Below are 25,258 nucleotides of genomic sequence, written 5' to 3'. Positions count from 1 at the left end.
TGTTGCTGTGTCCCCAGCTTCAGATTCAGGCTAGCAGTTGTGCCAGCAATGCAAGCAAACAGGAAGACTTTTCCACTCAAGGCACATGAAAAATACAAACATTGTAAGTGACATACAGTAGCTGAGAATGTGTTTCCTAAACACAGTGGACGGCCTGTGCACAATTTCATATATTACCAAGGATACACAGGGCCGGACTACCACATTTGGGGCACAGAGGCACTGACCCGATTTTTGTGATGATATATTTTTCAGTTTTATAGCTAATGCTATTGTAGATATTTTGTCAAGAGAAAATGTTGCACGTTTAAAGTTCATTTCTGCAATTCTATACTATTTGCTATGGGTCAGAGACAAAAATGTGCTGTTTTATAGCTCATCTAATGCTATTGTTCACATTTTGCCATGAGGCTGAGAGAAAATGTTGCTGTTTTAAAGCTAATTACCTGCTATTCTACACATTTTGCCAAGAGACTGAGAGAACATTTTGCAGTGTTTAAGCTAATTTCCTGCTATTCTACACCTTTTGCTATCATATGCTATCTGGGGGGCTCCCGACCTCCAGGTGGTCCCCAACCCTGTTCGGTAATCCGGCCCTGAGGATACAGGTCAAGGCATTAACTAACGTCTCTTAATTCCATATTCCAAAAGTAAAACCAAAGGTTTGTGTAGCTTCTGTATTAAATGGTAATCTGCTAAATCTGTAAATCAACACCCAAGCTGTGGTGTAAAAACTGTGAATACCATATTATATTTCATTAACAGAGCATTACAATTTTTAATGAACTGCAGTAGTATAGTAATAGCTTATGTAATAAATAATATGTACATGTTTATTCATACCCATCAACTGTAATTAGTAAACTCAGCAAAAAAAGAAAAGTCCTCTCACTGTCAACTGCGTTTATTTTCAGTAAACTTAACATGTGTAAATATTTGTATGAACATAACAAGATTCAACAATTGAGACATTAATAACTGAACAAGTTCCACAGACATGTGACTAACAGAAATTGAATAATGTGTCCCTGAACAAAGGGGGAGTCAAAATCAAAAGTAACAGTCAGTATCTGGTGTGGCCACCAGCTGCATTAAGTATTGCAGTGCATCTCCTCCTCATGGACTGCACCAGATTTGCCAGTTCTTGCTGTGAGATGTTACCCCACTCTTCCACCAAGGCACCTGCAAGTTTCCGGACATTTCTGGGGGGAATGGCCCTAACCCTCACCTTCCAGTCCAACAGGTCTCAGACGTGCTCAATGGGATTGAGATCCGGGCTCTTTGCTGGCCATGGCAGAACATGGACATTCCTGTATTGCAGGAAATCACGCACAGAACGAGCAGTATGGCTGGTGGCATTGTCATGCTGGAGGGTCATGTCAAGATGAGCCTGCAGGAAGGGTACCACATGAGGGAGGAGGATGTCTTCCCTGTAACGCACAGCGTTGAGATTGCCTGCAATGACAACAAGCTCAGTCCGATGATGCTGTGACACACCGCCCCAGACCATGACGAACTCTCCACCTCCAAATCGATCCCGCTCCAAAGTACAGGCCTCGGTGTAACGCTCAATCCTTCGACGATAAACGTGAATCCGACCATCACCCCTGGTGAGACAAAACCGTGACTCGTCAGTGAAGAGCACTTTTTGCCAGTCCTGTCTGGTTCAGCGACGGTGGGTTTGTGCCCATAGGCGACGTTGTTGCCGGTGATGTCTGGTGAGGACCTGCCTTACAGCAGGCCTACAAGCCCTCAGTCCAGCCTCTCTCAGCCTATTGCGGACAGTCTGAGCACTGATGGAGGGATTGTGCATTCCTGGTGTAACTCTGGCAGTTGTTGTTGTCATCCTGTACCTGTCCCATAGGTGTGATGTTCGGCTGTACCGATCAGGTGCAGGTGTTGTTACACGTGGTCTGCCACTGCGAGGACGATCAGCTGTCCATCCTGTCTCCCTGTAGCGCTGTCTTAGTTGTCTCACAGTATGTACATTGCAATTAATTTCCCTGGCCACATCTGCAGTTCTCATGCCTCCTTGTGGCATGCCTAAGGCACGTTCATACAGATGAGCAGGGGCCCTGGGCATCTTTCTTTTGGTGTTTTTCCGAGTCAGCAGAAAGGCCTCTTTAGTGTCCTAAGTTTTCATAACTGTGACCTTAATTGCCTACCATCTGTAAGCTGTTAGTGTCTTAACGACCGTTCCACAGGTGCATGTTCATTAATTGTTTATGGTTCATTGAACAAGCATGGGAAACAGTGTTTAAACCCTTTACAATGAAGATCTGTGAAGTTCTTTAGATTTTTACGAATTATCTTTGTATGAACATAACAAGATTCAACAGTGAACAAGTTCCTGAAAAGGGACGTTTCTTTTTTTGCTGAGTTTATTAGTGGTGAATAATTCATACATGTTCTGTGGCAATTATAGCTCAACATTACTTTCCTATCAGTTTCCTCAGTCTTGATCACACATGTGCATTGTGCACTGACTAGACTATTGACCCTTCAGGGACATTAGACATTAAAGAAATGCAGCATACTGTAAATTCTGTGTACAACAGCATGGTCAAATCTACTCAAAGACCACTCTGCAATAGAATTTCTAATAAAAATCCAAAGAAAATGCAAATACCATTTATTGACTGTTGACTCAATTGGCCTACAAGAACAGCTGTTTCCATCCTGATCCTGTTATCGTTCTGCTTTGGTCATCAATCCCTAAGAGAAGAAAAGTCAGGGGGTCTGCTCTGAGGAGGTGACTGTTCATCCTGTACCAATATGTCCAGTCCCGCTGTAAATTGAATATAACTTTTAAGGCTTAATGAAGCATTTATAAACCCTATATGGCCTGCTTTAGAAATCATACATAAGGCACCACTCATTCTTGCCAGTCACACCACACCTCAAAATAATTATTTTTATATTAGTAAAATAAGAATGTGCAACATCCATATGCATTTGCTTCACATACAAAAATACACATATCAATTTGAACAAATACAGGAAAAAAATTCAAGTGCATCAGGACTAGCTATTACAGTAGTAAGAAAATATAGTAAACTGTCGCTTTAAAGTCAAACTGACAACCCTAGTTATGTTATGGAGTCAAATTCGGGGGCTTGATTGGTGTCACAGTTTTGCCACAGGCCCAGCTAACACACCTGACTCCAATAATCACCTAATCATGATCTTAAGTTTAGAATGCAATTTGATTAATCAGCTGTGTTTGCTATCCCTATACCCAACATGAGGTTGCTACAACCTAGCCTATAAATAAACATTTACAACGTAGGTGCACACAGGTCGAGATAAATATTTGAAGTGACAGACAGTAACGCATGGACAGAAAGTGACACATTCAATACCGCCTAGCACACTCTTGCCTGTATCTAGCTGATCTAAGGCGTAATCATTAGTCCATAGCTATATACAAACAGCTCGTTGTATTCCTTCTTGCATCTACACTTTGTCATTCTCTCACCTTTTTCCTTCGCTTGTGGACTTCAACGCAGAACACATAAGCTGTCTGTGACCAGGCAAAAAACCCTTTCCAAGCCAAACCTTCATATAATAACCGCTACACACAGCCTACATCATTGTCACCATATTAGATAAAGTAACATCGTGGTCAACAAAGCTAATAGAACTCATGCGTTAGTTTACCCGCTACAATCATGCAGTACAGTGTACAGTCAGTAAGCAATTTAGCAGTTACACCGGCAGGCCCCAGTGGCAATAAATTAGTAGATCCCAAAGCTTACCTTGACTTGGAAGAGTTCCTGTGTTTGATAGTCATAGCCAGGTGTGAGCCGGGTGTTTGAGCCGAGTGTTTGAGTTGGCTTTACTAGCTCGCTGGATTTGCTAAGTAAGTGAAAGTGAAACTAAATGACGAAATATAGCTAGCCCTCTCTCTCTCTCTCTCTCGCTCTTGCTCCTCCTTCAAGAATGCATACAGTTTTTCAAAACTTTTCAACTGTTGTCTTTCTATCTTTTTGAGTCAACTACTCACCACATTTTATGTACTGCAGTGCTAGCTAGCTGTAGCTTATGCTTTCAGTGCTATATTCATTCCACAGGAGGCTGCTGAGGGGAGAACGGCTCATAATAATGGCCGGAACTGAGCAAATGGAATGGCATCAAACTGTGTGTAAAACCAGTCTATTAATACCAAATAATATAGTTACTCCACCCTCAAAACACTAGCTTACTACAACCACACAACTCAAACGCCGGTTCACCAGTATGAACGAAAAATAACAGCTTTTTTTGTTCAAGCCCTCAAGAATGTTTGTCTTCTAAATATGATCATCTGTTTGCATCTGCCAATTTATTGGCTGTCCAGTATCCAGACGATCTGTCCCCAGAGCTTCCTATATAGTTATCCTCTTTCTGTAACATGTTGAGGCCGGCAAATAAGGAGAATGAGAAGCTCAATTAAAGATGTGAAGCACCACCTTCTGCCCAGTTTCCCTGATGTTGCTATGGAAATCAAGCTGTTTTTACCATCCTTGTAACTGTCGCTTCTGGGGAAAGATTGTTTTCTAAACTAAAACTAATAAAGAACTACATAAGAAGCATTAGGCTCGGTCTGATATGGGCTTTTGAACACCTGAGTAAGCTCCACTCATTGCACTGGCCGTCGTAGCCTTGACCGTGGCATTTGTTTGCCGATATCACCCTTTACCTTTCAATGTGTTCTTTGTCAAGACCTGGGGCACTTTTTCCAGTCACATTCCTAAAACCCAAGAAACAACCACTTAGCTTTTTAGTACATATGGAAATTAGTGGTTTACGAATGAATGACTTTCGCCTCTGATAGATTCTTTATTTTACTATTACAAAGCAGAGAGTGAGAAGAAACTTCTGGAAAATCAGACAGAGTTTATGGAAATGGTCAGTATACTGTACATCATGATTGAACCATTCCACTTTAGAGCTCTTAAAGTATTGCTTCATTCACCATACATGTGTAGCACCCATCTTAATGATGTCTTTTCACTATTTATTTGTTATTTATGTCTTATGATCAGAAACATATCTATGGTTTATGTGACTAATAGCCAAGTCTGTCTGTTGTAGAATGCTGATCAAGATCGTCATTTGACTCAGTCCAATATGAAAAATCGACACTGAAGTGGCAGGACATCATCATTGAATTTCACAAACTTGACACTATGAAATAGCCTTCCCGACCGCTCGGAGGCATCCGCATGGTCCTAAAGCACACCTTTGCTTCGTTTTGTATCACAATCCAATGATAAAACTGGAATGCAATTTCAGAATGTAGGGGAAACATGTCACCCCGTCCCCCCCCCCCGTCCCCCCCCCCGGTCCCCAGTGAAAGTTGCACCCCTGCATAATTGTATCCATGGATTATTGTCTTTTCTCATTTGCTCAATAAAAATACACATGGAAAGCGCAATAATATAATTTCTGGATAATAATACGGTGGCCCAGGATATCAGCTATAACTACTGATATTTCCTCACTCCTACTAATTGTCTATCTCTGATTTTGGTCTACTAAATGTCACTTTTGGCCATAGGCCATAAACAAGTTCTGACTGATGGACTCCCCCCATGTCTTCCAGGTTCAGTCTTCATTTGTCTCACTGTGGTTCATGAATTCTATCGCGTCTGGATGTGACACCGGGATGTCAAGGAAGAGCTGGTCATCTGTACCACTGTAGCTCAAAATGAACCCATATGGACAAAAGGTCATGAGTTGACCACTGCCACCATTTTGTATTTGATAAAAGTCAATCACTATAGGACCAAACAACCACTGGCCGATGACATGAAAAGCACACAGAGAACATGCTTGGAAGTGTATTGACATTGACATTTCTAGTTTGAGGACCAAACCATGAAATGGGAAAAGCTGCACTGTCCAACTATCTCCTGTATTTATAATTTTCCTGGTGTGTTTTCATATTACAGAGTACACTACAAAATGAATGAAATGTCATTTATAATAGAATGTGACAACAGATATTAATATATTGCAATTTATGCTAATGCATTCCTTTCATTCAGAAAGAAACCTGTGTATTTTGTGTTTGAGTATGCTGTAGAAATTCATTGATATATTTGCAATGCTGTCCAAAGTGTGCATTTACGGCTATGTATTCACAGTAAATGAACTTGATATGATGCAGCTCCATATTCTAACTCAGTTGTTTTAAATACTTGGGGACTCTGGTGAGTCATTGAACACACATTCAATTTCTGTTCAGTCCAATGGATGTGTTTAATGACAAGATATTGTAAAACTGTTTGAAGGAACACATTACTTAAGTATATAAAACATAATTTTGCCCATATCAGACTTGTTTTTTAAAAATATTATGTACTATCCCCGAGGAATAATAATCTTTGCACGGGGGGCCTTTATTGTGAAATGTGACGGAAACAACCCGGAAGTTATTTCCTGTCGTCCTACACGTGTGTTTACACGCTTCTACACCCGTAAGCTTAGCCTGTCAGTTATAATGCGATTTATCTTAGTTTGTTATCTGAATTATTGACGAATACTTTATTCTGGTGGTCATGTCTTTATGAGAAAACTTGCATCCAATACTGTCTATGCCTGGGTCAACTCTCTAAAATATTTAATTTGACATCACGTTGGGTCATCATTTACGAGCTAGCTAGCACGCAGCTCGCTAGCTTGATGTACAGTAGCATGTATCGACACATACATTAATAATACACAGATACCCAGCAGAAAGTCCATGTTCTGTTGTAGCAGCATTTATCATAGACGAGGAAATCCATAGTGAACCTTCATTATCATCTTGCTACATTTCAACAAAGTGCATCCGGTTATTGTGTGGTCCTTGGGATGATATGTTAATTCCACTAGCTGTTTTCTATTCCTAGATGTTACAATGACTGATGCATTCAGCACCAACAGTGAACTGGTTCTTCAGCGCGTGCTGGACGTGACAGCAGAGAAGAATGTTCACTGTGGGAATCTAGATGAGCATTATCAGATCAAGGCGACATGCCATTTCATCAATGATCATCAGTTCAAAAAGGTATGAGGATTCAACAACGCAGTTGTGTGTGTGTGTGTGTGTGTGTGTGTGTGTGTGTGTGTAAATTATGAATCATTTGTGCTTTAGGTTGCCTTGCAATTTCCAGATGAGGTGCTGGTTGATTCAATAGCAATTGCTGCAGAGATCGAGAAGGGAACCAAAGCAAAACTATTCATCCTTGGAGACACATCCTATGGCAGGTAGGAAACATTGTGTTATTATCAAAAACATGAAAGTGATAGAAAATGAGACTAGTGCATTTTGGGGTTTGGGGTCAGCCAGAATGTTCTGGAGTGGGTGTACAGCAGCTTGGTGGAGCGCATCCTCACGTTCAATATGACAGTCTGGTATGGTAATCTGAGCGTGACTGACCAGAATAGTTAACACAGCCAGCAAAGTAATTGGTCGACCACAGGCACATTTCCTGTTCCACAAGGCAACCATAAAGAAGGCACAGGCTGTCGTTGGCGACCCCTCCCACCTTCTACACCCTCAGTTGGAGAGGCTTCCCTCTGGCCGGCCCTTCTGAATGACCATGGCCAAGAAGAACGTGTTCAAACGTTAATTTGTTGGATTACTAAATGCAAAGTAAATTGTATCGGTATATGTACTTATCTATCTAGTGCAGTTGGGACAGTGGTCGTTTGTGAGTGAATGTATTAATATCCTCTATGTTGTTAGTGTATGCAGCATGATGGACTGACTGGTTTAAATGTGTCTGATGTGAGAATGTATGTGTATGTGATTATTTTAATGGAAGGTGATGCCAAAGAAAAATGTCCATCCTGGATGGACAATAAACTGTTATTCTGTTATATTTGCAAGCATTCTTTTGGCCATTATTTGTTTAATCATTTGACATTCATCACTGTAACCTTATTGTCAATACTCTTGATATTTCCAGTTGTTGTGTAGATGAAGTTGCAGCGGAGCATGTGGGCGCAGACTGCATCGTACACTACGGGAGGGCTTGTCTCAGCCCATCCAGAAGACTCCCTCTGATGTACGTCTTTGAGAGGAAACCTGTGGTCCTGGAGTCGTGTGTCTCCTCCTTCAGAGAGCTATACCCCAACAGACAGAGTTACGTCATCCTCTTGTACGATGTCAACTATGATCACATTAATGGTAAGCCTTTCAGCTTCACACAATGACGTATGTCCCTTTTGTCCCATTGTGTCAATGTTTTTTAAGACGGGAAACTTTGAGTTTGTGATATCCTTACAAAGGAATGTGAGCGATTTATACTTTTTCCTCAGGTTGATTTGCGACATAGTTTTAGAAATATATTAAAACGAGATATGCGTTTCAACATATTTTAGCAACTTACTTAATACTGGTTTATAGCATGATAATGTCTCTCCTCAGACGATCTGCTGGCGCTGCTGTCCTCTGAGTATCCGAACATTGCCGCCTCAACCCTTCACGTGGACGGAGAACTTTGCTACAGTCACGGAGAAACACATGGACAGCACAATGTCAGCAGTTCTCAGTGTCAAAACGGTGATCAAGTCGTTCACCAGTTCGGAAGGCAGTTTGTCTTGAAATGTGGACAGACCGTTGAGGACTACAGTGTGTTCTTTATCGGCCATGAAGGTGCAACCATGACAAACTTCATGATGACTTGGAACCGCTGCTCTTTCTGCTCTTTTGACCCTGTAACAATGACAGGTCGGACTGAGTCGATCAGTATCAACAAAGCTTTGATGAAGCGATATTACGCAATAGAGAGGGCAAAGGATGCCAGTGTGGTGGGCATTCTTGTGGGTACACTTGGTGTGGCAAACTACCTCACCATCATCGAGCAGCTGAAAGAAACCATCCACAGAGCAGGGAAAAAGAGCTACATGTTTGCCATGGGGAAACTGAATGTGGCCAAACTGGCTAACTTTCTTGAGATTGACATTTATGTACTGATCGCATGTCCGGAGAACTCTTTGTTGGACTCCAGTGAGTTCTACAAACCGGTCGTGACCCCCTTTGAAATGGAGGTGGCCTGCAACAAGAAAAGGGAATGGTCAGGAGAGTACGTCACAGACTTCCGCGATCTGCTTCCAGGTAGGATCTGATTGACATTGATTTGTTCCTGAATTAAAGTTTTGTGAGCAAGAATAGACCTGGTGTTTTACTGTGTGTATCTTAGCCTGGTCCCAGATCTGTTTATGTCATCATGCCAGGAGTTGGCAAGACAGTACAAACAGATCTGGGACCAGGCCATACGTATCAAGACTGATAGTAAAACCTGTTGTAGGTGGATCTAAGCATGTGGCCTTGGCGAACCCTGACGATCTCGAGGACGGTGATGAGACTGATGTCTCCCTCATCACCGGAGCTTTACGAATGACCCGTTTCTCGTCCAGTGAGCCAGTGTCTTCCTCACGCAACTCCTCACTCGTCCTACGGAACCAGGCGCTCACTGTGGCCAATGCTAACACAGCTGGTACGATATATGGGAAGAACAGACATAAATATCGAAAAACAAGCCAAATTCACAGAATCGTGACAGGCTCTGTTGGGTTGGGGTTTAAACTCTACTCTGGGATTGTAAGACCATTAATAAAGATGCTGTTGAGTGGTAACTTTTGTTGAGTTACAATTTTCCTAATTTCCTCATCTGTTTGTTTTAGCCACGTTCCTGGCAGGTCGCAGCTGGCAGGGACTGGAGCAAAAACTGGGAGAAACACCGGTGGTGAAAGCATTAGAGGGAAGGAAAGGCATTGCCATTGCCTACGAAGAGGAGCCGATGATTGACAGGGACCATTGATCATGAAGGCACTCATCACAGCCAGATTATTAGTCCATTGCAAATGTTTTACATATAATATCAATCAATATATTATGTTGCTTCATAGCTCAACAGTTTCCAATTTAAGTTAGCCATCTTCTGACAAATGAAAGGCTTTACCAGGATTATTGCATAACTAAGCTATATCAGGTGCATTATATTCACGCGAGTCACGTCAACATAGGATTTCCTTTTTTTACTGCTACACTGAAGTGTGTCATGGAGGGAGAACTGAAAAGCCTTTTTGTGTTATATTGATGCTTTTTTGAAGCATACGTATATAAACGTTTATAGATCAGTTGCGTCTGAAAAAATAAATGCCTGTCAAGAAATGTTTAGCAGTGCTTTGAATGTGATGAATGTCACAGTATAACAGAAGTTTAACAGTTTTTTTTTTTAAATGTAACAGATAGAACGTTGAAAATGTGAGACCACATGCTTGGGCTTAAATGTACTCATCACTGTTGTGAATACACATAATTATTATTATTTATTTAACAACGTTTTGCTCTGTGTACTGTAAATCACAATTGAGATATACAAAAGAGATATATTCAAGTTGTCAGATTTTTTTTTTTTTCATTCAAATCAATATAGGCCATAGGTCAATATAGGCTATTTAGATCAGTCATAGTTTAAATTAATTGTGCTCTGTACACACATACCGAAGGTCTGAAAACGAACTCAGAATAGTCTATGGCTATATAACCAATGTTTAATTTGTTTAACAATGACATAAGAACATAACTTAGCAGAACTACATTTTTCCTGAGGAAACTTAATTTCTGGTGTCCGATACATACACACAACAAATAATTAAAAACATACTACTGCATTACATTCAAATACGAAGAAAACCAGGGTATGCTTGATTTGTGCCTGCCAAAACAGTTATTAAAACTTACATTTACATTTGAGTCATTTAGCAGACGCTCTTATCCAGAGCGACTTACAGTAGTGAACATTTCATACATTTTTTTTCTGTGCTGGCCCCCCGTGGGAATCGAACCCACAACCCTGGCGTTGCAAACACCATGCTCTACCAACTGAGCTACAGGGAAGGCAGACCTTGTATTCGTTCAAGAAACACATTCATGCAAAGAGGACTATAAATATTGGAAAAATCAGTGGGGCAATGTCATTTTTTTGGCCCACGGGACAAATCATTCAGCTGGGGTTGCAATTTTAGCACACAATTTCAAAGGGAAATTTTTGTTAACTCAAATGGACTCCAATGGACATTGGCTAGTAGCGGTCATCAACCACATGGACAGATTATTTGTGTTGTGTAATGTATATGGATACTGTCCTAGTCCTCCAAATAACTAACTTCTACAGGAAATTGAAGACATTCTTAAAAGTCTTCTGAGAAAATATCCATCCAGTCAGATTATATTTGAAGATTTTAATATGGTTTATTCTAATGAGACTGATAGATTGCCTCATAGGCCTAACATTGGTGTGAACAAGTTGGTGAATTTCTGCCAAAGCCTGGACTTAATTGACATATGGAGAGTAAAAACCCCTGGAAAGATACAATACACATGGAGTAATAGAGATCGTTTCTTACAATCAAGAATTGATTTGTGGGTGATAACCTCTAGTCTTGTAGAGGTAAAAATACTGCCTGCAGTCCTGACGGATCATAAAGTCATATGGTTGACTGTAAGAATATGCAGTAATGATGGTAAGAAATACGCTGGTGGTTACTGGAAACTAAATAACTCATTGTTATTGCATGATGATTTAAAAAATGTGATTAAGAATCTAATTTCTGTTTACTGGAGTTTAGCTACATCTAATGCAGAATATGGGAAATATTGGGAACTGCTGAAATTTAAAATCCACTCAGCCTGTATTACTTATGGAAAACGACTTAACTTCATACTTTAACAATAACATCACATAAATCAGTAAATATCAGCCTAGTGAAGAAAAGTCTTTGCTTAGGTAATGACTTTTCTGACCTAAATGTCTTCCCTCAATGTAAATGTAGAAATCTGACTTTGTGTCTATGCTTCTGTATGTTTTTCTTTGATAATGGTTGGATGACGGTATCCAGAAAAAAGTCAAAGTAGAAATAACAAATCCCACAATGTCGACAGTCATTGTTCCTTAGCCTTTTGTTCTGATCATATTATTTATCTTTCATGGGAACTTCTTCCACAAAGGATGCCGGGAATATGCCAATCTTCCCGTTGCACTGTCCCTCAAACCAGTCTTCATTGACTGAAAAGAAAGTCATGAAAATGGGAGTACTGTATTTTAAGACAACAGTAGGTTACAGCTCTTCCAGGATATCATTTAATAACAGGATAATAAACACTGACAACAGATTTCTGCATTGTTGAAATGGTGCCCTGCATGAGAGAAATTAGCTCACCTTTGGAGAGAAGTAAGATGGTATCTCCTTGATGGAACTCGAGGTCCTCTGGAGTTGAAGACTCGTAGGAATGAAGGGCCATCAGTTGAGTCTGGCTTTGCAGCTGTTCACTCATACCCTGTAGTGTAGATGACATGAAATAAGGGAAACAAGTACCCATGATGACATCTGTCAGCACTAAGTTGTCTTGTCAGTCAAGTTTTATATCCCATACACTCATTTTCTAGGAGTTGACTATTACATTTGTAACTTAAAAGTCTACATATCAAACAACTTATGACATGAAATACTGTATATACTGTTCGACCACATTACCTCTTTGAGATCACACCACAGTGTTAGACGACCATTGTGGACACAGCTCCAAACATCTTCCATCCTCGTGTCCTCATCAATCACTATTTTACCAGAATCTATGTGGGCATAGCTTGAGAAAAAACCCAAAATCCCTGAGCTTGGTTTTGTAACAGTAATGAATGTTGAATGAAAGTTTTGAAGCTAATGTTTAAACAGTGCCATACCTCAAGGTGATTGCCATGGCAGGAAGGCCCAGTTTGTTACTGATTTTCTCCAGAGTGGTTGTGTAGGGAAGACCAGTCACCATGCAGATTGCTATGGTGTATGTGAAGTGCACTTTCACTACACACAGTGATGACTCTTCAATCTGGCAAGACTAGGGAATTAAATACAATTATATTTTAAATGTGTACACGTAGAGTACTGAAAAACAATTGGTATCTACGTTGGATATTACATGCTGTACATTTTTTTGTTAATGTATTTAAATCTATTTTATATAATTCTCATACCTCTGTTTCTGTGTCCCCAATGCTCTGATTTTCTGCAGCCAAAGCTGTTACAATAATACCCCCCAAAAAGTAAAGTTATTTGTTGCACAGCAAATAATTAAAATGTTAACTATACAACTTCCATTCCATATTTTTACATAACAGATTATTACCAGATGTTCTTTGAGGTCTATTCGGTGGTTCTCGTCTAGGTGGCGCTGGGATGTCATCCTTGTCTGTCCCATCCTACAAGAAAGCAATCAACCCACGTAGGAGGAATCAATTAACATAGCAATTGAAGGGTAGGCTTTATTTACCAGAATTTTGGGGATTGCAACTTAAAGGATTTTCAATTTGTTATAGCTCAGCATTGACACACAGATGTTAAGAGTCAGTGCCATCTTGTGATGAGGAAAAAACACAATATAGATGGTAGAAATGTACCTGATCTTGCTTAGATGATAAGGTTATTTCCAAACGCTCCAGGAAATTATAAGGAACAAGTCCCCTCTAAAAATGTAAAGGTTAAATTAATTCACTGAACACATAGTATATATTTTTTTCAATCAAGTGTCTATCAGCATAATGAGAACAATAGGTGCACATTTTTAATTCAAGCATTTTTTCGATGTAATAACTGTAATCATACTCTTTCATTGAAGATGACAGATGCCCAATTGTCTTCTCCGCTGTTCAGCACAAAGACGATATTGCCAGGCACCACAGCTAACTCATCACTTGTCTCAGGGACAAACTCAAAGAGGACAGTGTGAGGCTCACCCTCCTCCAGAGCCCTGTGGGGGGTGACAGAGATATCCTGCATTGATATCCGGCACTGTTTCTTCATGCTAATGTTTTAGCATTTTTGGCACAAATGCCATTCAAGTCATGGGACCGATATTAGCATTTTCCACGCAAAATTAAAAAAACATGTATAAGTGACTTTGTTGAGCTTCACAATCAATTTATAATACTTTCGGATGATTTGGACATGATGCTCGAAAAATTATTCTATAGCTCCCATGACATGAATGGGATTTGTGCCACAAATGCTAAAATGTTAGCATGTGGAAACAATACTAGGGAAACTAAACCAAAGCATGGATTGCCATCATACCTTGTCCATAGACTGCTTACAGGGTAAGGAAACCAATTTGTAATTTGGGTGAACTATTCCTTTAAACTCTGGCAATCACAACAACCAAGGGCTCAATTCAATATGTAGCGCTGAAGAGCTGCGCTACAGCGCGATAGAAATTTAAAGGTAATGTTCCCGAGTTAACGGAGACTGCATTCATGGTAAACACATATGTCGTCTCAATCAGAAATTAGCCTAACTTTAAATTTAAATCGCAATATAACACTGAACTTTCGTGATACAGATTGAATCGAGCCCTAAGTGTCAAACCAGCCCCACAGTCTCTGCTAGAATTAACATCAAGAGCACATTAACTTTACCTCAGAACTTCAGGAGCCTTTGGTCTGGTAGGAACCTCTTCAACCTATTCTCACCATAAAAAATAGCACATCCCAATACACTTAATATTCCTCAATCAATTTTTACATTTTAATTGTTGATAGTTTGTATTTTAATTGTTAATCGTTAAAAAAAATTGTTGAACATTTTTAAGGCCCTATTAAAACATCACATCAAATCATATGTTACTTCACCTGTGGCTGTAACGGAGCAAAGCCAGAGAACTCATCCTGGAAGACGATGGAAGAAACAACCTGCGGATAGAGAATAAAACAGGTTCAACATGAAACAATACTTTATGATAAACTGATAAAGTGCCAAATAGCTGTCCTAAAGAAAAACCCAAGGCTATTCCCAACAAATGTAAATTGCACATTTCAATCCAAGTAAGTCATTGACATGCATTTTATATACACATCTACAAAGTTGCAACATTTTGCCTGTTTAAGGTACAGTGCCTATAGAAATTCTACACCACTTGAACTCTTTTCAGATTTTGTTGCATTACAAAGTGGGATTGAAGTATATTTCATTGTAGTTTTAGGTCAAAGTCAAAAGGAAATTCCGCAAATTTGTACAAATTAATAAATATTCAAAAATGAAAATATAGTCGTAAGTATTGACACCCTTTGTTTAGGCAATCATGAATTAGTTCAGAAGTAAAATTTGTTTAAAGAAATCACATAAGTTATTTAAAAAAAAACATTTATTTCACCTTTATTTAACCAGGTAGGCTAGTTGAGAACAAGTTCTCATTTCAACTGCGACCTGGCCAAGATAAAGCAAAGCAGTGCGACACAAACAACAACACAGAGTTACACATGGAATAAACAAACGTACAGTAAATAACACAATAGAAAAAATCTATATACAGTGTGTGCAAATGAGGTAGGATAAGGGAGGTAAGGCAATAAATAGGCCGTAGTGGCGAAGTAATTACAATTTAGCAATTAACACTGGAGTGATTCATGTGCAGAAGATGAATGTGCAAGTAGAGATACTGGGGTGCAAAGAAGTACAAAAAATAAATGACAATATGGGGATGAGGTAGTTGGATGGGCTATTTACAGATGGGCTATGTACAGGTGTAATGATCTGTGAGCTGCTCTGACAGCTGATGCTTAAAGTTAGTGAGGGAGATATGAGTCTCCAGCTTCAGGGATTTTTGCAATTCGTTCCAGTCATTGGCAGCGGAGAACTGGAAGGAAAGGTGGCCAAAGGAGGAATTGGCTTTGGGGGTGACCAGTGAAATATACCTACTGGAGCGCGTGCTACGGGTGGGTGCTGCTATGGTGACCAGTGAGCTGAGATAAGGTGGGGCTTTACCTAGCAGAGACTTATAGATGGCCTGGAGCCAGGTTTGGCGACGAATATGAAGCGAGGGCCAGCCAACGAGAGCATACAGGTCGCAGTGGTGGGTAGTATATGGGGCTTTGGTGACAAAACGGATGGCACTGATAGACTGCATCCAATTTGCTGAGTAAAGTGTTGGAGCCTATTTTGTAAATGACATCGCCGAAGTTGAGGATCGGTAGGATAGTCAGTTTTACGAGGGTTTGTTTGGCAGCATGAGTGAAGGATGCTTTGTTGCGAAATAGGAAGCCTATCCTAGGTTTAATTTTGGATTGGAGATGCTTAATGTGAGTCTGGAAGAAGGGTTCACAGTCTAACCAGAGACCTAGGTATTTGTGGTTGTCCACATATTCTAAGTCAGAACCGTCCAGAGTAGTGATGCTGGACGGGTGGGCAGGTGTAGGCAGCGATCGGTTGAAGAGCATGCATTTAGTTTTACTTGCATTTAAGAGCAGTTGGAGCCCACGGAAGGAGAGCTGTATGGCATTGAAGCTCGTCTGGAGGTTAGTTAACACAGTGTCCAAAGAAGGGCCAGAAGTATATAGAATGGTGTCGTCTGCGTAGAGGTGGATCAGAGAATCACCAGCAGCAAGAGCGACATCATTGATGTATACAGAGGAAAGAGTCGGCCTGAGAATTGAACCCTGTGGCACCCCCATAGAGACTGCCAGAGGTCCGGACAACAGGCCCTCCGATTTGACACACTGAACTCTATCTGAGAAGTAGTTGGTGATTCCATATAAGTAGTTATATGGAATCACTCTGTGTGAAATAATAGGGGTTGAAATTATTTTTAGAATGACTACCCCTTCCTCTGTCTCCCATACAATGTCTTCAGAAAGTATTCACACCCCTTGACTTTTTCCACATTTTGTTGTGTTACAGACTGAATATAAAATGGATTTAATTTAGATTTTGTGTCAATGGCCTACTACACACAATACCCCAGAATGTCAAAGTGGAATTGTGTTTTTTTTTATTAATAAAAAATGAAAAGCTGAAATAAGTATTCAAAAAAAGTTCTTAATAAGTGACAATAAGTTGCATGACTCACTCTGTGTGCAACAATAGTGTTTAACAAGATTTTTGAATGAGTACTTAATGTCTTCACACCACACATACAGTTAGTTATTTGTAAGGTCCCTCAATCAAGCAGTGAATTTCAAACACAGATTCAACCACAAAGACCAGGGAGGTTTTTCAGTTCCTCGCAAAGAAGGGCACCTATTGGTAGATAGGTAAAAATAAAATAAAGCAGACATTGAATATCCCTTTGAGCATGGTGAAGTTATTAATTACACTTTGGATGTTGTATCAATACATCCAGTTACTACAAAGATACAGGTGTCCTTAATAACTCAGTTTCCATAGAGGAAGGAAACCGCTCTGGGATTTCACCATGTGGCCAATGGTGACTTTAAAACAGTTACAGAGTTTAATGGCTGTGATAGGAAAAAACTGAGGATGGATCAACAACATTGTAGTTACTCAAAAATACTAGCCTAATAGACAGAGTGAAAAGAAGAAAGCCTGTACATAATACAAATATTCCAAAACATGCATTGTGTTTGCATTAAGGCACTGAAGTAAACTGAAAATAATGTGGCAAAGAAATTAAGTTTATGTCCTGAATATAAAGCGTCATGTTTAGGGCAAATCCAACACAACACATCACTGAGTACCACTCTTCATATTTTCAAGCATGGTGGTGGCTGCATCATGTTATGGGTATGTTTGCCATCGGCAAGGACTAGGGAGTTATTTAGGATAAAAATAAACGGAGTAGAGCTAAGCAGAGGCAAAATCCTAGAGAAAAACCTGGTTCAGTCTGCTTTCCAACAGACATTGGGAGAGAAATTCACCTTTTAGCAGGACAATAATCTAAAATACACGGCCAAATATACACTGGAGTTGCTTACCAAGATAACATTGAATGTTCCTGAGTGGCCTAGTTACAGTTTTGACTTAAATCGGTTTGAAACTCTATGGCAAGACAGAAAATGGCTGTCTAGCTATGATCAACAACCAACTTGACAGAGTATGGTTAAGATTAATGTACCAATATTGTACAATCCAGGTGTGCAAAGCTCTTAGAGACTTAACAATAAAAAAGACTCACAGCTGTAATCACTGCCGAATGTGATTCTAACATGTATTGACTCTGGGATGTGAATACTTATGTAAATGAGATATTTCTGTATTTCATTTTCAATAAATTTGCTAACATTTCTAAAAACACGTTTTCACTTTGTCATTATAGGGTATTGTGTATAGATTGGGGAAAAACAACAATTTAATCCATTTTGAATTCAGGCTGTAACACAACAAAATGTGGAATAAGTTAAGGGGTATAAATTGGCTACTTTCTGTAAGGTCCCTCAGTCAAGTATTGAATTTAAAGCACAGATTCAACTACCACGACCAGGGAGCTTCTCAAAAGCTTCATAAAGAAAGGCAGTGATTGGTTGATGAGTAACAATAACAAATCAGACATTGAATACATCGTTAGGCATGGTCAAGTTAATCATTATGCTGTGGATGACTTATTAAACCACTCAGACACATCAAAGACGCAGTCGTCCTTCTGAACTGAGCTGCAGGACAGGAAGGAAACTGCTTAGGGATGTCACCATGAGGCCATTGGTGATTTTTTTTAAAAAGCTACAGAGTTCAATGGCTGTGATGGGGGAAAACCGAGGATGAATCAACAACGTTGTAGTGACTCCACAATAATGACCTAAATGACAGAATAAGAATATTCCAAAACATGCATATTTATATAAAAAGGCACTAAAGTAATACTGCAAAAAAAACACGACAAAGGAATACACTTATTTTCAAGCATGGTGGTGGCTGCATCATGGTATGGGGATGCTTGACATCGACAAAAACTGAGGAGTTTCTCAGGATAAAAAGAAGCTAGGTGCAGGCTAAATCCTAGAGGAAAACCTGCTTCAGCTTTACACCAGACACTGGAAGAGGAATTCACCTTTCAGCAGGACAATAACCTACAACACAAAGCCAAATCTACGCTGGAGTTGCTTACCAAGAAGACAGTGCATGTTCCCAAGTGGCCAAGTTACAGTTTTGACCTAAATCTGCTTGAAAATCTATGGCAAGACTTGAAAATTGCTGTCTAGCCATGATCCCCAACACCTTGACAGAGCTTGAATAACAAAATAATGGGCAAATATTGCACAATACAGGAGTGCTAAGCTCTTATGAGACTTACCCAAGAAGACTCACAGCTGTAATCGTTGCAAAAGGTGTTTCTAGCATGCACTGACTCAGGGGAGGGGGTTAATACTGTTTTATTTTATTGAAATTTCACCTTTATTTAACCAGGTAGGCTAGTTGAGAACAAGTTCTCATTTACAACTGCGATCTGGCCAAGATAAAGCAAAGCAGTTCCGACACACAACAACACAGAGTTACACATGGAATAAACAAACATACAGTCAATAATACAGTAGGAAAAAAAGTCTATATACATTGTGTGCAAATGAGGTAAGATAAGGGAGGTAAGGCAATAAATAGGCCGTAGTGGCGAAGTAATTACAATTTAGCAATTAACACTGGAGTGATTCATGTGCAGAAGATGAATGTGCAAGTAGAGATACTGGGGTGCAAAGAAGTACAAAAAATAAATAACAATATGGGGATGAGGTAGTTGGATGGGCTATTTACAGATGGGCTATGTACAGGTGTAATGATCTGTGAGCTGCTCTGACAGCTGATGCTTAAAGTTAGTGAGGGAGATATAAGTCTCCAGCTTCAGGGATTTTTGCAATTCGTTCCAGTCATTGGCAGCAGAGAACTGAAAGGAAAGGTGGCCAAAGGAGGAATTGGCTTTGGGGGTGACCAGTGAAATATACCTGCTGGAGCGCGTGCTACGAGTGGGTGCTGCTATGGTGACCAGTGAGCTGAGATAAGGCGGGGCTTTACCTAGCAAAGACTTGTAGATGACCTAGATGATCCTTATCTAATGAAGGTATGTATATTAGTGGTTTTAGTTTTTTATTAATCTTTTAATAAATATTGAATTTTTCTTCTACTTTGACATTACAAAGTATTTTGTGTAGATTGTTGATGACAAATAAATCCATTTTAATCCCACTTTCTAACACAATAAAATGTGAAGAAATCCAAGGGGGGTGTTGACTTTCTATAGACACTGTATGTTTTATTTTGAGAGAGAGATGAAATGGATACCTTGGCCTTGCCCAGGTAGTCCTTCTTCTCCAGTTCAGCCACGTAGTTCTTGTTTGGCTTGAACAGAACATTCGCCGGGACCTCAACTGGCTCAAACACCTTCTGCTTCTAAAGGAGTAACAGAGGATTTACAAAGGATCCCCAACTTTGTTGAACACTCAGACACAGTGAAAATGCATAATAACTAATATACTTTTCACACTACTGAGCCGAGCTGCCTGGCTTGGTTACTCATCCACTATAGTTGCTGGAACGAACAATATAAAAAAGAACAATCCAAGCCAGCACAATATGGTTTGGGTCGACATGATAATGTGAAAAAGGCGTAATGGAGAAGGGCCACTGACCAGGATGCACTCCAGACCTCTGTCAATGTGGCTGAGTTTGGCCTCAGTCCTGAGGTTCAGAGCAGTCAGGAGGGTCTCTTTGGCTTTCTCCCACTGACCCAGCTGAGCATGGGCCAGCGCCATGTTGTGCAGTACCTGTGGGAGTGATACCAGTCAGAAAAAGTAAAACTACAGCTATACAGCACTTCCCCCCCAGGTTTCAAAGTGCTTTACATTGAAACACCCACCTATGCACTGCAGCTATTGTTCTCTGCGTGTACATACTGTGATGTTGGAATAGGTTGCTGTGCAGACACTAAAATACACATAATATATTCAACATCCAATTATTGTTACACTGGCAACACTTCCATCACATCTTTATCTGGACTCACCTCACAAGCATATAATTTGTATCTCAGACCAAGAGGTTTGTAGTCGATCAGCTGGTTCCCCCTCAACTCCCTGAAGGCATGTTGGAAATCAGCAAAAGACTCCTCATACCTGCAGGCAAAATGAAGAGAAATCCATACTTAGAAAAAAGGGTTCCAAAAGGGTTATTTGGCTGTCCCCATAGGATAACCCTTTTGGTTCTAGGTATAACTCTTTTTGGTTTCATGTAGAACCCTCTGTGGAAAGGTTCTACTTGGAACTCCAAAGTTTTTTTTTACCTTGAACCAAAAATGGTTCGCCAAAGGGTTCTCCTTTGGGGACAGCCAAATAACCCTTTAGGTTCTAGATATAACTTGTTTTTTCTAAAAGTGTATGTTTGTAAATTGATTATTCATTTTAACACAACATTTGAAAGTATGGGATCATTTTTTAAATGTGTTATTATAATACATCCAATCACCCATCCCTAATATGATAGATTTATCTTGCCTCTCTTTTTTGTAGAATGTCAATGCCCTTTGAAAGAATGCAACAGCCAAGTGTCCATCCTTTCCGATACTGCCATCGAAAGCCTGCGTGATATTCAGAAGAAACTCAGTGACTTCCTCCCAATGAAATAGTAGGCTACCACAAGGATTGTGTACTATAACGGCACTTCCCCTTTTTCTGTGACTTGCATTTTTGGGAAAATAACATGTCATTACAATGTGATAGTAACTATTAACCTTAGATGCAGTCTGATTTCTTTAGTGAAACAGGGAAAGAGAGGATTGTCTTTCAAGAATGATGAAAGTTGGTAACAACTGCCATACCTTTTCAGCTGCATCTAGGTTCTTGTTAATCAAATGTAGACAGCCAACGTTGAAAAAGATTTTGGAGTTCTTTTCCTGGATGTCCAGAAATGTTCCAAGGGAAGCAGCAGAGTCCCCCCGTTCGAAACAGGCCACTGCCTCATCCCACTGTTTTAGAGTATTCACAAATGACATTGTTCCAAATCAGGGAAATGAGCTACAGTGATCTGGAGAGATGAGAACAGTGGAACCACTCTTTGTAGACTGACACATTTCTCACAAGGAGGTAGGAAGGAAGTGTGATGATGACAAATTGAGTTTTTTTCACCAGTTCATGGTTTTGGCTACAACATGGCTAAAGATAGTATTTGAAATAAACATGTGTTTGGTGTCCATGTAAATCTGCTCTGGGCTCTAAACACATTTTTATTTATTTTATTTAACCCTATTTAACTAGGCAAGTCAGTTAAGAACAAATTCTTCTTTACAATGACGGCCTACCGAAAGGCAAAAGGCCTCCTGCGGGGACGGGGGCTGGGAATAAAAATGTAAATATAGGACAAAACACACATCACGACAAGAGAGACACCACAACACTACATAAAGAGAGACCTAAGACAACAACACAGCATGATAGCAACACCACATGACAACAACATGGTAGCAACACAACATGGCAGAAGCACAATAGGGTAGCAGCACAAAACATGGTGCAAACATTAATGGGCACAGACAACAGCACAAAGGCAAGAAGATAGAGACAACAATACATCACGCGAAACAGCCACTGTCAGTAAGAGTGTCTTTGAATTTATTTATTTTTATTTCACCTTTATTTAACCAGGTAGGCAAGTTGAGAACAAGTTCTCATTTACAACTGCGACCTGGCCAAGATAAAGCAAAGCAGTTCGACACATATAACAACAGAGTTACACATGGAGTAGAACAAACATACAGTCAATAATACAGTAGAAAAATAAGTCTATATACAATGTGAGCAAATGAGGTGAGAAAAGGGAGGTAAAGGCAATAAATAGGCCATGGTGGCCAAGTAAATAAAATATAGCAATTAAACACTGGAATGGTAGATTTGACAGTATGAATGAATGATGAATGAAAGATGAAGAGATGGAGATAAAACTGTTCAGTTTGAGTGTTTTTTGCAGCTCATTCCAGTCGCTAGCTGCAGCGAACTGAAAAGAGGAGCAACCCAGGGATGTGTGTGCTTTGGGGACCATTAACAGAATGTGACTGGCAGAACGGGTGTTGTATGTGGAGGATGAGGGCTGCAGTAGATATCTCAGATGGGGGGACTGAGGCCTAAGAGGGTTTTATAAATAAGCATCAACCAGTGGGTTGCGACGGGTATAGAGAGATGACCAGTTGACAGAGGAGTATAGAGTGCAGTAATGTGTCCTATAAGGAGCATTGGTGGCAAATCTGATGGCCGAATGGTAAAGAACATCTAGCCGCTCGAGAGCACCCTTACCTGCCAATCTATAAATTACATCTCCGTAATCTAGCATGGGCAGGATGGTCATCTGAATCAGGGTTAGTTTGGCAGCTGGGGTGAAAGAGGAGCGATTACGATAGAGGAACCAAGTCTAGATTTAACCTTAGCCTGCAGCTTTGATATGTGCTGAGAGAAGGACAATGTACCGTCTAGGCAATCTCCCAAGTACTTGTATGAGGTGACTACCTCAAGCTCTAAACCCTCAGAGGTAGTAATAACACCAGTGGGGAGAGGGGCATTCTTCTAACCAAACCACATGACCTTTGTTTTGGAGGTGTTCAGAACAAGGTTAAAGGCAGAGAAAGCTTGTTGGACACTAAGAAAGCTTTGTTGTAGAGCGTTTAACACAAAATCCGGGGAGGGGCCAGCTGAGTATAAGACTGTGTCATCTGCATATAAATGGATGAGAGAGCTTCCTACTGCCTGAGCTATGTTGTTGATGTAAATTGAGAAGAGCGTGGGGCCTTGGATTGAGCCTTGGAGTACTCCCTTGGTGACAGGCAGTGGCTGAGACAGCAGATGTTCTGACTTTATACACTGCACTCTTTGAGAGAGTTAGTTAGCAAACCAGGACAAAGACCCCTCAGAGACACCAAAACCCCTGCCGGCCCACAAGAATGAAATGGTGTACCGTATCAAAAGCTTTGTCCAAGTCAATAAAAATAGCAGCACAACATTGCTTAGAATCAAGGGCTTTGGTGACATCATTTAGGAACTTTAAGGTTGCAGTCACACATCCATAACCTGAGCAGAAACCAGATTGCATACCAGAGAAAATAGTATGAACATCAAGAAAGCCAGTCAGTTTTTCCAACACTTTTGATAAACAGGGAAAAATAGAAATAGGCCTATTGGCTTATAACAGTTAAGATCAGTCCTTTAAATAAAGGACGCACCGTGGCTACCTTCCAAGCAATGGGAACCTCTTCAGAGAGGAGAGACAAGTTAAAAAGGTCAGAGATAGGCTTGGCGATGATAGGGGCTGCAACCTTAAAGAAGAAAGGATCTAAACCATCTGACCCATAAAATGTTTTAAGTCAATAGGCACTGTAGTTGTATGGAGTTAGATATCTGCCAAAGGGTTGAACGCAATGAGTTAAAAGCTTGTGAAGGCACACAACTCGTTGCTTCGAGTTTACAAGTTGTATTTTAAGAATTCCAGACAATACGCCAAGGCTAAGGGCTGTTCTTATCCACGACGCAACGCGGAGTGCCTGGATACAGCCCTTAGTTGTATATACCCCCAAGGTGCCTTATTGCTATTATAAACTGGTTACCAATGTAATTAGAAGAGTAAAAATAAATTGTCATACCCGTGGTATATGGTATGATATACCATGGCTTTCAGCCAATCAGTATTCAGGGCTCCAACCACCCAGTTTATAATAATGTTTAGACATGTTGGGGCTGTTTACACATTGCTTGTGAGCGTGAGACAGGTATGAAAACGGATGTTGCTGCATACAGTAGAATGCATTGACAGTCCTGACATGGGCTAGGCATCCTACAGCCAGCTCGGCACCAGCTACTGTACCAAGAACAGAGAGATCACTCGGCTGTCTTCTTGGAGTAGCCTAGGCCCAGTGATCTTCAACTGGTGTTGGAGTAGCCTAGGCCCAGTGATCTTCTGCTGGTGTTGGAGTAGCCTAGGCCCAGTGATCTTCAAGATGGATATTGGTAGCCTATGCATTTGGCATGGAGTGGAAAAACAAAACAAATACCTGATTCCCACTGGAGCTGGTTCTTCTTATTTTTAGCTGATAGGTGTGGAACCCGATGTGGACATCTGCTGCAATAGCCCATCTATGACAACGATCGACAAGTTTTGCGTTCCGAGATGCCATTCTGCACACCGCTGTTGTATTGCACCTTTATTTGTCTGTTTGTGTCCCACCTGTTAGCTTGCACGATTCTTGCCATTCTCCTTCGACCTCTCTCATCAACTAGCTATTTTCGGCTATGGGACTGCTTCTGACTGTAGGTTTTCGTTTGTCGCAACATTCTCTGTAAACCCTAGACACTGTCGTGCGTGAAAAACCCTGGAGGGCGTCCGTTTCTGAGATACTTGCAACTACGATCATACCACACTCAAAGTCGATTAGGTCACTTGTTTTATCCCATTCTAACGTTTAATTGAACAGTAACTAAATGCCTCGATGCCTGTTTGCCTGCTTTATATAGCAAGCCATGGCCACTTGACTGAC

At 40.4% G+C, this 25,258-nt stretch overlaps 2 protein-coding genes across 3 annotated transcripts; one reads left to right on the top strand and one right to left on the bottom strand.

Annotated features, from left to right (window-relative positions):
• Positions 1 to 6,410: 6,410 nt before the first annotated feature.
• Positions 6,411 to 10,150, top strand: LOC115195534 (2-(3-amino-3-carboxypropyl)histidine synthase subunit 2). Of its 2 annotated transcripts, none has more exons than XM_029755475.1 (7): positions 6,411 to 6,464; positions 6,879 to 7,036; positions 7,124 to 7,236; positions 7,941 to 8,161; positions 8,402 to 9,091; positions 9,285 to 9,473; positions 9,661 to 10,150. In XM_029755475.1, exons 2-7 carry the CDS (start codon positions 6,887 to 6,889, stop codon positions 9,795 to 9,797), a joined length of 1,500 nt encoding a protein of 499 aa, XP_029611335.1. In that variant the 5' UTR covers positions 6,411 to 6,464; positions 6,879 to 6,886; the 3' UTR covers positions 9,798 to 10,150. The 2 variants fall into 2 exon arrangements, with proteins under 2 accessions (XP_029611335.1, XP_029611336.1); XM_029755476.1 differs by having other exon boundaries at positions 6,444 to 6,477.
• A 352-nt stretch (positions 10,151 to 10,502) lies between these two features.
• Positions 10,503 to 21,832, bottom strand: LOC115195533 (neutrophil cytosol factor 2-like). Its single transcript, XM_029755474.1, has 15 exons — positions 21,563 to 21,832; positions 21,240 to 21,322; positions 20,753 to 20,861; positions 20,379 to 20,513; positions 20,032 to 20,139; positions 14,661 to 14,720; positions 14,448 to 14,491; positions 13,639 to 13,783; positions 13,434 to 13,499; positions 13,163 to 13,235; positions 13,011 to 13,054; positions 12,723 to 12,874; positions 12,517 to 12,628; positions 12,202 to 12,319; positions 10,503 to 12,047 (listed from the first exon to the last, which is right to left on the bottom strand). The coding sequence occupies exons 1-15, from the start codon at positions 21,734 to 21,736 to the stop codon at positions 11,956 to 11,958; spliced, it is 1,515 nt and encodes a 504-aa protein (XP_029611334.1). The 5' UTR covers positions 21,737 to 21,832; the 3' UTR covers positions 10,503 to 11,955.
• Between the last annotated feature and the right edge of the window lie 3,426 nt (positions 21,833 to 25,258).

This window comes from Salmo trutta, chromosome 6, assembly GCF_901001165.1.
Source record: "Salmo trutta chromosome 6, fSalTru1.1, whole genome shotgun sequence".
Taxonomy (NCBI): Eukaryota; Metazoa; Chordata; class Actinopteri; order Salmoniformes; family Salmonidae; genus Salmo; species Salmo trutta.
Note: the sequence above shows the minus strand (reverse complement) of the source record. Positions and strands in the feature narration are given on the sequence as shown.